We start from the raw sequence: 12696 nt of genomic DNA, 5'->3' as shown, positions 1-12696 counted from the left end.
AGGTTACGTTAGTTTGAGGGGCTACATTAAAGAAGGCCTGTTCACCAGCTCTGTGCAGTATCTCCACAGCTGGGCCATCAGAGTTACAGTATGCTACCTTTAGTGGCTTGTCTTGCTCCTTACTGGATTTGGGAGAAGTTTTACATTCATTAACCCCAACCAACCTCACCCTTGCATTTGAGCTTTTCTTTTTTGTGTAACCTTAAAAATGAAACGCTAACACCAACTGGCAAAACTTATAATATTGATGGTGTGTTCAGAAAGCGAAAGTGACCACAGGATCATTATTCAGTCCAAACAGTCAAAGTGTATAAATGTTAGCCGTAAGCTAGCTATCAGTGGATGTGCAGCCTGCACAGCTACATCTGTGCAGTTGGCGCATTGACTGTTTGGGGCGAACAATCACAACCTGCATAAACATACCAACTACACAGGTGTTAGCTGTAACTAGTAAGCTAAATATGACCAATCTCTGGGGGTGTTTGGCTCTGCCACTTGACTGAACTCAGCAGAAGCTCCAGTCCTGTCTGTTCTCTGGATGTTTGGGCTGGTTGGACTGTTTACAGCAGTAACATCACCTCCCCATGTCTCTGGGCTGGAGAGCCCCGGCTGTTAAAAGTGTGGTGGCTGTGTGACAGGGTCGTTTGTCACAATGTTATTGGAATTCAGTGGCAGAGCAGCACTCGAGAGACCCAGGCCTCAAGGTTTTTCAACAGCAGCAGGTGCCTCTTTCCTCAGCGAGACTGCCTTGGAGGGCTGCAGTGAAAGATAAAGGCAAATATATGATAAAGTCAAATTTATTTCCTCCTTTGAAGTGCTTTAAACGGCATTTGATTTTGCTGCCGTGTGTACACAAATAACAAAGTCAAATTTGTTTACCCTTTTTTGCTTTTGCCTCGCAGGGAGATTTCCAGAGCAGATAACACGCACAACACAGACAGCTTTCACATGAGGTACACATGGAGGATTTTTGCTTAAATGCTCTGATTTTTTTTTTAAATCATGCGATTCAAGAGGCAAATTGGCTTGTTTTAAGGGAAGACGTCCAGATGCATATATACATTTAGTCTTAAATCTCTGTGTGTGGTCACATTCAGTTGCAGTCCTTTAGCAGACCTGCTACCCAGTGCAGTGTGCTTGTTCTCCACCATTTCACTCCTGCTTCCCTCCTCTCTCTGTGTGCTGACACCAAAGTGAACAGCAGTGCGTCTAGTCAGAGCCCAGCCCAGCAGGCAAAACACTGAGCAGCAGTGAAGAAGAGAGAGGGCAGAGGAGGTGAATGTGACACGAAGAAGAAAAACAGCGAGGTGCAGATGAGCAAGAAGTATTAATGACCAGGGGCCTGAGGAGAACGAGGTGGAGGTGCTAGTCGTGCGTGTGATGTTGAATGATATGAGAGCAGTGAAGATGGTAACTGTTTCAAAGAGCAGAGTGGAGAAACCTGTGGTCTGAGGAGCGGCTGAGCGAGCGTAACCTTGCTCTAGGCAGCTCGGGGGGGACGCATGGACGAATTTTGATGAGATTGAGGAATTTAAAGTGAACTCAAAAGTCCATGGAAGCTTAAGTACATTGTCCTTGTGCCTGAAAGGTGTGTTGATCAGCAGCCTGGTTCAGTGGCAGCGAATATTAAAATGGCTTAATAGCAAATTATCACTTCAGTATCACGAACAAGCTGTGATTTCACTCTTTTCTTCAGGTTTTAAATGAATAGCAGCCAGAAAAACAGCAGACTGAAAAGCGAATGGAGTTCAGTTAAACTTTCCTAAAAGTATGCTACTATGGACGCTAATGTCATCACTTAGCACTCCATGTACTATGAGTTTGCTAACTATGCTTTAGCCTTTTAAAATCACAGGTTGTGATGGGACGTTCACTGTCCTGCTTTCAGCTGTCATAGTGAGAACTTTCAGTGTAGTTCAGTTGGTAGAGAAATCTCCAGATCTGCCAGGGTTAGCGGTTAGATGTCCATTACTAAATCCAAGGTGAAAGTCACAGTGCTGTCAGGTGCATGGGATAAAAGTGTATACTCTCATATGCTGTGCACCCAGAGATGCTACTGTACTATTCTGACAGAGACGGCTGGACGATGCAGGGACAGAATAATTTATTTGCACAAGTTTGGTGTGTCGAAGGCCATGAAATATACACAGTGACGCAGCGTGGGTTCGATCCCTCCGTGAAGACATATTGTAAATCTTGAAGGAGTATTCTACAAATGTACAAACCTGCCAGATGTAAAACATAATATGAAAATTTGACGCAAAGGAGGCCGACTTTCAGCCCCTAGTATGTGTCTCTAAACTCTAAAAACCTTGCATTGCACGTGTCCCATAATGCAACTTGATAGCATCTTTTGTGAGACCCTCCAGTCTGGTGAACAGCTACGTCTTTAACATTTTACACGCCCAGTTTGTAACGCAGGCGCTCCTTTCAAAATTGATAGTCCCCTCTAAAAGTCTCATTACACTGCTGCTATTAATAAATAATAATAGTAATAACTGCATGAAGAAGAAGAAGAAGAAGAAGAAGAAGAAGAAGAAGAAGAAGAAGAAGAAGAAGAAGGAAACTCTTTGCAGAGAGACAGAAAACAGCAGCCCTTAACAAGTCATTTCATTCATTTACAGATGGTTCATACATTTATTTACTCACTGGCTTTCCCTTTTAGCCACAACACAGATGAACTAAAAGTAGAAAACTGCCAGCACTGAGCTTCAAAATATTTCTGAGTAATGATCTTGTGATCTTTCTGTGATCTGGTTATAGCATAAACACTGCAGAGATATGTCAATATCAATATTGTCTTTGAAAATAGATGAAGAAATGCTGCGCGGCTACATGTTTGATGCTGATTGCGTCCAGTGTGTCTCGTTGCTCACTGTGACTTTGGGTGTATGGTCACATATGAAGATGAATTACAAACCTCAACTGGCCTTTAGCTATTTGTTTTACATTACAAGCATTTGGTGCTGTTGCAATCCAAGAGACATAATCTTTTACCCTGTAAAATAGTCATGTCTGGATTTTGTGAAACAGAAATTAAATATTAAAAAAAGTCATTTTGCAGAAATGGGAAAACACTGGAATAAATGAGGGGGAAAATACATCTGCACAGCGCTCGAGTTTGCCCTTGACTTCATGCGCGGCAGCAGCACTCTGATTGAGGGTCGTGTTAAACTATCATTTGTGTCAAATCTCAGATACCCCTCAACATGCTGACTGTAATTAGTTCCAGGATTAATCCACACAATCATGGTCAAATGTGGCCTTCTCCCGCTGTGCTCGTGAAATAAAGGCCAGCACGGATAATCAAATAATAGGTGAATATCAATGAATGGACCGAATCACTTTAGTCCCCAGCTCCCTTATGCAATTATTTCCTTTTCACATTAATTATTGCTAACAGATGACACTAATGACTTTGAAAGGAAGCTGGCCGCCGCAGCCATGCAGACTATCAATGCTGTTTTAAATGGGGTCGCAACACTCGACACCTTTGGGTCCCTCAGATTGGAAATGGCACCGATGCAAACAGATCAGTGCCAGCACTCCTAGTCACCAGACCCCGATCCTTCACAGATAAGTGGACCTGCAAGGACATAAAACACTGGTCTTTTCTAATACAGGATTCTACCTTAAACACATTCTTCAGTGTATTTTTATTCCTTTCAGTCGATCAAATCTAAGAGTTCGTCCATAGAGTCCATCCTTTACCCTGCGTGTAATCACCATAATCAAAGATGACATTTTCATTTTGCAGCACTTAAAGCTTTGTGGGCATTAACTGTTAATATTTACAGAGAACAGACAAATTATTTTCCCACATATTTCTCTTTGGGTCATTTAAGTTTTCATGGTCTACATTTGATGCTGCATTTGTTTGAATTCCTGTTTCCAGGACCATCAAAATGACAACAATGTCCACACAAACTCCTGTGAGCAGTGCTAGAACAATAAAGCGAAATGGTCACAAATACATGGATAAAGTGTAAAAGAGTTAACATAGAAGAGATTAAATCAATTAGCTGTGATGGTGGGGAAATTCTGTGTTTGTCAAATGAATAATAATGGAACAACTAACATTCAAAATGACTGGCCAAACATCGGCACTAACACAGTGTTTTTGTCAAATTAAGCCGGTTTAATTAAGTATTATATTAAAGTATGGAGCTTACAATGAAGACTAAGTCATGAATAACTTCGTCCACTTAGCGGTACACTGGGACCATCAGTTCTAGTGAATAAATCAACCACAGGAAATGAGGAACATGTCTGACTCTTTAGTTTCTGTCCTGTTTCCACCTGCCACTCTTTATTTTGTCTCTTTGCTGTATCGTGCGAGGCTGATGCTGCGCACTCTGCACACTATATCGGGGCTGATGAGAGCTGTGTAACTCTAATACCTTCTCATTTTAAAATGCTGATTTACAGTGACAACAATCTCCATCCAAACGAGTGCTTTAGCATCATAATAGAAATAATCCCCACGCAGACTAACATGCCTGAAAACACATATGACATGACCATTTACGGTCACTGGGCATGCTGGTGTTGAGTGTTTTTCTGCACGAAAGCTGTAATAACATGATAAAATGCAGAATTTAACTCCACAACAGCTGCTATCTCAGACAACAAGGTCAACAACGGCTGTATTTTGTTGTCCACGTTGAATTAACTGCTGGTTGTCAAGGCTCATAGGTATATACAGGCTGACAGGGACGTGATGAATCAGGGAAGGACTCACCTTCACTCATAAGACGCAATCAGCAAACAAACGTGGGCGTCTGCACCATCATTTCCAAAGTCTCAACAGTAGTGTAGCGTAGTGTGGACGCTGAGTAGAACATAACAAAAGCTATGCATTTGGAAATCAGAATATGTTAGTGTGGATGTCGCCTCGATGTCAGCCGGGAAACCAAAACGAAGAGCTGAAGGTGGCTACGGACTGTGTAGAGCTTTACGGCTGGGTGTTGTTTTCCACATTACACTCAGTAGAGTAATGTGATCTGTGAATATGATTCAGTGTTCATCACAAATTTCTCAGTTTGGTCGCTGCTGCTTCAGACATAGAGCAGGTGAGCCCACTCCAAAATAAAATGTGTGCAGTGAAGGTCCTTTCAAGAATATTCCTGTCAAAGCTTTGGAGAAAATATTCTGCGATATCTAGTTTCTACAAGGTTCTATGAGCTTTACTTTGCCTGTTATTACACTGAACTATTCAGGCAAGAGGCTTACAATGCACTTTTCTTTCCTCTGTCACTTGTGATGAACAGGCACAATGTGGGCAGATGGTTGCTCTGGCATTGGCGGAAAACTTCTTTTCAGCTTGCTTTCAAAAGACTCCAGCCAGCGAAAGATGTTATTAAGAATCATCTGAGTCATAGGAACACCATGCGAATGTCGATTTTGGTTCGTTTTATAGACTCTGACCAACACAGGAGCATCATCATCCAACACTCGTTAGTCATTGTGCAGTTATGTTTGAATTATGAATGAACGGCAGACACGCCAACAGGCTCCACGCTGAGTGAACAGTCTGCCTTCATGTCAGATCAGAGGCATCACTTTAAAAGGTCTCACTGACCAACTCCCAAACAATTATCATGGTACACCTGCAAGACCGGAGAAACATGAAGACGCATTGCATTTTATTGCATTGTATTGTGTTCAGGACTCATTTAATTAGTGGAGTGGAAATTCCTCAATTAGCCTTTGGTAGGAAAGAGACATCTATGTATCCAGCATATTGATTCTTTGAGATCTCTGACGGAGACAAATGGAGAGCCGTGGGGCGTTCTTATAGGCTGTGCATATTGCTCAGACTGCAAAGAGAATCTATTGAACATAATGTCTTAAAATAGGTGGATGCACACTGGTGTGGATGTGAGCCATTGCAATGTTTGTCAGCACTAATAAATTGTGTATCCTATAAATGATCCTAATGATGACTGTGGTCATAATTATTTCACAACCTGACGTTTTTGCCGCTGCTTTCATGTCTTTATAATGTTTTTTTAATTTTTGTTGATTGATTACATTATTAATTATTTTGCAGGAGGTCCAGCGAAATGGAAAAGCAGGTATCCCTGCAGGAAGGTGGCCCAGCCTGCTGAGTCTAACATGCCCACGCAGCAGTGGTAGCGGCAGTGGCAGTGAACTGTCACTATCCAGCGCTTGTAGTGAGTACTCCAGTGGCTCCCACACTTGGGCAGAGGGACGTGGATCCTCCAAGCAGGTGGGTTTCATTCATGTTTCATTCATCTTCCTTCAATTCGAAATATAAGGAAGTCGTCAAAGTAAAGTATTTGTTAGCATGTCTGTGCCGTTTGAGTAATTGTAAATATGTCTTGTAATGCACAGTGTGCAACAGGTCGGGACAAAAGGATGAGTGCGGGTTCAGTATCCAGCAATCATTCTGCAGCCATCGAGCCGACAGACCTGGGATGGAAGGAAGGCCACATTCTGAAAGGCCTGAAGCGTCTCCAAATGTGCAGCTCCAAAGAGGCATCCTCACTTGCATCTGTACCACACTGCAAAGATTGTATGACGTCTAATGAGGGCATATACTCCCTTGGTGTAAAGTGTGGCCCACAAGGGACTACAGCCAAGCAAATACCACCTACGAGTAAACCTTTCAAGGCTGGTGCAGGGATTGCTGCCATAGACTCTGACGATGCAGATGATGATTCACCTAAACTGCAAAATATGGAATCCAGTGATCAACCAACAAAAGAACTTCTTTGCTTGGAGAAACTGGATGTCACAAGGGATGATGACAACAATTTTCAAGAAGATCCTGTAAAAGTTGTGGGGAATTCCGGTCATTTTCCCTCACCTGTCACAGACAACTTCTTATTTTTGGAGGGCCCCACAATAAAACCTGGTGTGAGCCCAACAGATAGCCTTACGCATCTGGAAGACAACAACTCACTAGAAAAACACAAGCCCTCAGGCATGAAGTTAAGTGACAGAAACAATAACCAGGAAAGGTCTACTGACCGTAAATCCAGACTTGATCATGTCAAGAGGCAACAGGGTAGACTTCCAGTCAAGCAAGTCGAAGCAGGGACAAGTGATGTGAGCTCTTCCATTCAGCATTCTGCAGCCAGAGCTCTGAGCTGTGTGAGTGTAGCCAGACAGCGCAGCTCCTCAATGGAGGTTCCTCACTGTAGAGACCAGGCGAGTCAAGCTGGCAGTGAAAGCCAGAACTACACCATTTCCGAGTTTCCACAGAGGAAACCAAAACCTCAGCCTTGTGACTCAGCAAGAAAGGCTTTCATTCTGCGGAGCAAGAGTGCAGATGGAGGACAAGAACAGCATAAGCATACACATTCTCCTCTCCACCAAAAGCTTATTAAGGGTCATGGGTCCAAAGGGCAGTCAACCTCTCCAGGGCACAGCGTTCAAAGCAAAAGGACAAACCTAAGTAAAACTCATGGTTCAAGCAAGGGAGCATTATCTAAAGTTGAGAAAGATGAGGACATCGCATTATCAGCAAGCTCCAAGTCTCTCAAGAGTGTGCAACAGCGCTCTCCCCTTGCTTCCCCTGTGAAGCATTCAAAGACATTTAAACCTCCAGGGATCAACGAATGCTCAAAGAGTCCAACAAAATCACCTTTGCAAATCACTAGACATCAATCAAGCAGCGACTCTGTGGAAGAGAGTATCTATGACAACTTACCCTGCTCCCCACGAAAACAACGGCGCCAAGACCAGCACTGTGATGTTTCCCGTTCAGAAGTAAGGTCCCCATCTCCACCACCACCCCCAGGTCGAACCACTTCTCTTCTGCTTAGACCCAGTTCTGACAGCTTACCCAGGGCACAAAAATCTGTAGGTCAGGCTCAAAGCACTGCCACTGGGAAGATAACACCAAGCACCACCAAGCCACAATCAAATCACATTTCTTCTATTTTACAACCTCAACAGTCCAACACAACAAAAGAAAATCAACATGCGGCCCCACAAATGGGCGCCGAAGGAAAGCCTCTGAAAGATATCCCTGCTAAAGTCTACCATTCCCACACATCCAAGATACCGGCTGTCCCAGTTCAAGAGTCACAACCTGCAGAGTCAGTCCAGTTATCTATGGACAGAGCTGTCACATGCCATGATGAACATGGTGCTTCCTCTATCCTGCCAAGTCATAGCGTCTTACAAAGATCTCAACAGAGCATTAGTGAGCCGAAACTTTCCGAAGTCTTGCCCCAAACATATTCCAATGTTTACTACCACGGGATTTCCAATAATCTTCAGGGTTCCACCTCAAGAGCTGTAAAAATGGCTCTTCCTGTAAATGCGAAGTCTCATGAAGCAATCTCTGGACATGAAACCAATACCTTCCTAGTTTTCGGGCGACAGAGCAAAGATGATGCAAACCCCACTACAAAGAGTGTTCAGACCTTTCATACTTTTACATGCGATCCCCAGATGACGCATGAATGTGGTGCTCATGACAAAGCCCGCAGAAAGATTGAGACCCGCTGTAACTCACTGGATTCTGAGCCCTCGGTTCAACCTGTTGCATCAGACAGTGGTGTGATGTTAGATTGGGGATTTGACGAGGAAGGCTGGCTGTTTAAACGGTCTGTGTCTGTGTCAACCAGACCTCCCATTAAGCCAGTAATGGGCATGAATGGGGCCAAGGCTCGTAGCCAGAGTTTTGGTGCGCGCTACATGGACAGGCCAAGCTTCAACAGATCTGGAAAGGTCCGTACCCAGATCAAAACACACTCAGGGAGCTCCTTGAACTCTCTTAGTGATGTCCTCCCAGGAAGTATGAGTTGCTCCAGTAGCTACCACTGCCCGATGAATAGATCCCTTTTGAACAACTTCTTGATTGAAGAGGGCCTCGCAGTTCCCTCGCATTTGGGGTCTTCCAGCGAAAGACTTCAGAGTCTTAAACAGCAACGAGAACAAGCTAGGCGCCTGCAAATTGAGCAGCAGTTTTCAAGCGCCTTTGGTGAACCAGTTTCTGAAGAACCAGAGAGACAAAGTACTATAACCACAATCGAAGAGAAAGTGATGCTTGGCATAGAGGAGAACTTGCACAAGACTCAGGAACAGGAAAGAAGCACTGAAGTGAAGCAAAAATCTGGCTCAACTTTGGCAAACTGGTTCGGTTTTCGTAAGAGTAAGCTTCCTGCTCCAAGCAGCAAAAAGGCCGAGCCACAGAAAGTAAAAGACGACAAGAGGGAGCAAAAGATCACATCGCTTCTGGGGGGAAAGCAGACAAAGACTGACAAAAAGAGAGACAGAAGAAAAAGCGATGGAAAAGACTGGTGAGAATTTTCTTTACTTTGGTGCACGTAACACAATACTAACGCCTTTGAGATCTCAAGATTAAACCTTCAGTGCTTGTTCCAGCAGATTTCCTCATAGCTTATAGCCAAATAAATCATTTACTGCCTCAGATGACTTCAGTCATTTTTATTAGGTGGCCTTAGACACATCTGTCAGTGGCCTTAGCCCTGAGACCAGTTGAGTCACATTTTACACAGAGCATCGCAGCCAGGTTTCAAGAGATATAGGGTAATTTATCAAGCAAATCACCCTGGGCATGTTGACTCAATATCAGACAATCTCAGAGTGTAGTGGTTTGTTGACAAACTGTTTTCTTTCAGCTCTGTGGGGAGAAGAGAGGCTCATGATGCAGTGAGGGCATGCATCTCAATGCCCTGCCCAGGAATGTCCCTGAATGAAATACAAGGACATACCGACGTCATCGGGGACCCAAAGGTAAATGAAATCATTACCTGATTCAAAACAGGCTTTGTTTTATCCATAAGCATCTACGTTTAGTTCTAATCACAACAGTGTATTTATAGGAAGATGTGTGTAATAAATGCACCAGAAAGACACATTCAAAACAAAAACAACAAAAGACTGAAGAACAAGTAGATGTTGATTTGTTGTACTGTGAATGATTATACAAAAAGACAGATACAGTGGGATTAAATGAGTACAGAAAAGCATCCAGTTATTTAACTGTCTTAACAAGTGAGCTGTACTTCGGGCTAATTCCACCAGCTGTCCGTCAAACCCTCTTACGCACAGTTTCATCATTTCAGCCTTTATTATCAAACCTCATTTTAAGAACTTTAAATTTCTCACTGTGTCCATAATTTTACCACTGGACCCAATTTATTCATCCAAAGAAAGTATAAATTATTCAACAAATGGTCACATTAAGTTTTTAAAAGTATCACACTATGCTGTAGTGTTCAAAACCTGCGAAACTGCCTGTAGAAGACCTGATATCCCTCCTCCTACCTCCCAAACTCTCAAGAACACATCAAGCATGGACCACGCCATGCATACAAGAAATAATGTTGGTGGCATGATGTCAGTGGAGAGGCCATGACATGAAAATGATTATCATTGATAAGTCACACTGTGACTCTGACGCTGTCAAGGCTAGGCGTCCATCGTCAGCTAGAGCCACATAAAGATTCCTACTGACTGTATGAAAAGACACTATGGATAAAAGTAAGAAACAAACAATGACGCTGTGCATGTCTTAGTATGAAAGAACATGTGTGTAATTTCTTTTCTGTCCTTCTACAAACACACAAAGATGCAGATGGTGAACCTGAGAGCCGATGGTGAAAATGGATCCACGGTGAAGAGCCCCAACCAGGATTCTGTAATAGGTCAGATTCTTCTATTCTCTGTCGCGTAGGACTGCCATTAATTCCTGACAGTCACCGCAAGTAGTAATGGATCCCCCTTAGACATTTTGGTACCTACAAAGTAAAACTAAGCTGACTCAATGGCAATGTTAGCTGTGTCAATTCAAGCATGCTAGCCTGAAGGTCTTATCTGTGCTTACCATTTTGCAGTTTGCAGAAAGAAGTGAAGACCAAATATGACAGATATGTGTAAGTCATAAACATGATGAATATGTTATCAGCAGTCAACTAAACATGCAAAATGCAGAATTTTGTCAGTGTGTGCTTTTGCCTCCATATTTCTGTTCATTTTCTGCATTTATTTATTGTTTTGTTTCTGGTGGCAATCTGAATCGGGGCGAATAGGAACCATTTCACCACAGCTGTACTTCATGCCCTTTAATGGAGATATTGTATGTAGCCTTGAATGCTCATCTTCACATGCACTGGAAATCTGCATGCACCAGCTCATCCAATCAGGATGAACCATTTCATCCATATGGGGGCCAAGGCTCCCACCTGGGCGGCATTTGTAGAGGAAGTGGACCCACACTGCTGCAAGAACATCGACTGGATTGTTCCTGCGCTGAATACGATTGTGTTATTTAGGGGGATTGTACTTGCCTGTTTCAAATTTTGGATTAATTGCTGTCAGTTGGGCCAAACAGGCAGACAAACAGTGCTGTTGTTATAGATGTTGGTAATAAATAGGATCGATCCAAAACGGCTTATTTCATGAGAGTCACAAGACTGATGCTTCTTGTTAAAAACACTCTCATGGACACTGAACACACACCTTTTCTGAACAGTGTTTTTATGCAGCATACTGTAAAATTACAGCAGGTGTTTGGTTGTAGGCAACTCACCACAAAGGCAAGTTCTGGTCCTGAATGTGAAATAACCCATCGAAAGGGAAACATTCTCCAGGCACTTCTCGGTAGGTGTTGCTCATTAATTGGTGCTGCCAGTATTGGTGTTTTCCGCCGTTTGGCTCTGTTCAGGATCGACTGTCCTTGGGTCCCTTTCAGATTTATGTACATCAGGTTTGGGTCAGTTTTCCACCTGTTCATTTTGGGTTGAGTCCAAAATTTTGGATTAGAAAGAACCCTGAATATGTCAAAACACTCAATAAGCAATTTTCCACTTAAACTAGAGTTGGAAAGTGAAACAGAGAGTAAAAGAGCAAAACCAGACGGGGAGAGAAACTTTATTTGGTTCTTATTTCATTGCAGTCACTAAATTAGAAATACCATCAGATGAAACTCTCCACATCGCTCCGATAGAGGACTGGTGGCAGGCCCTGCTGAAATTTCATTGACCAGAGTGACACCATCAGCAAGGCGCCGCAAATATCAAGCATGTTTGATACGGACGGACGCCTGCCCTCAGGGGTTAATCACCTCATTAAAATTTCAGCACCGCACCAGCTATGCACGCTCATCCGAGCCACAACTGAGTCAATTAACTTTGCCTTCAGCTGTGAGCTGAATTATACCGTCCAGACTTGGCATAAACTTGTTGGACCTCATGTAGAGCTGACCGAGCAGTTTTCAACTTGATGCTTTGGAATAAGATGAGACAAACTGAATGTGTACGTTTCAACCAACGTTAAAATGATGCCTGTAGTTCCACATTATACGCAGAAACTACATCTTTTTGGCTGTGGATTTGAAGTCATCAAGCTTCTTTTTACGTATTTCTTATAAAGTTAGACTTCATAATCTAACTGATTAAGTTGCACACAGTTTACAAATCTCCTGTAAAAATTAAAAATCCTGTGAGAAACAAGTCAGCCCCTAAAAGGGAGAAATCTTCCATGACGGCACCTCCTGTCTGTGCAACGACCGCCATCAACAGAACACCTGTGCTCATCAATGAACATCAGCATAGTCCACAGCACTATATGATAATAATAAATATTATTATTACACTATGCACATGGTATCCCATGTTTTTATTATTATTATTGATCAAGCTTGGTACACACTGTACAGATGAGGAGGACAAAAACCTCACCGTTCATGTTAAA

At 42.9% G+C, this 12696-nt stretch overlaps 1 protein-coding gene across 4 annotated transcripts in view; it reads left to right on the top strand.

Moving 5' to 3' along the window:
• The window catches only part of LOC139340063 (nck-associated protein 5-like), a 60280-nt gene that overhangs the window by 37921 nt on the left and 9663 nt on the right, over positions 1–12696 (top strand). For 3 of the 4 annotated variants that reach the window (XM_070975652.1, XM_070975654.1, XM_070975653.1), the window contains exons 8-11: positions 6053–6232; positions 6358–9278; positions 9621–9735; positions 10574–10649. In XM_070975652.1, coding sequence (XP_070831753.1) covers positions 6053–6232; positions 6358–9278; positions 9621–9735; positions 10574–10649 — 3292 coding nt within the window. Of the gene's footprint in view, positions 1–6052; positions 6233–6357; positions 9279–9620; positions 9736–10573; positions 10650–10838; positions 10878–12696 lie in introns of all 4 variants that reach the window. The other variant, XR_011602934.1, reaches the window with a different exon arrangement.

This window comes from Chaetodon trifascialis, chromosome 12, assembly GCF_039877785.1.
Source record: "Chaetodon trifascialis isolate fChaTrf1 chromosome 12, fChaTrf1.hap1, whole genome shotgun sequence".
Lineage (NCBI taxonomy): Eukaryota > Metazoa > Chordata > Actinopteri > Chaetodontiformes > Chaetodontidae > Chaetodon > Chaetodon trifascialis.
The sequence above is the reverse complement of the archived record's forward strand: the minus strand, read 5'-3'. Positions and strand labels throughout refer to the sequence as shown.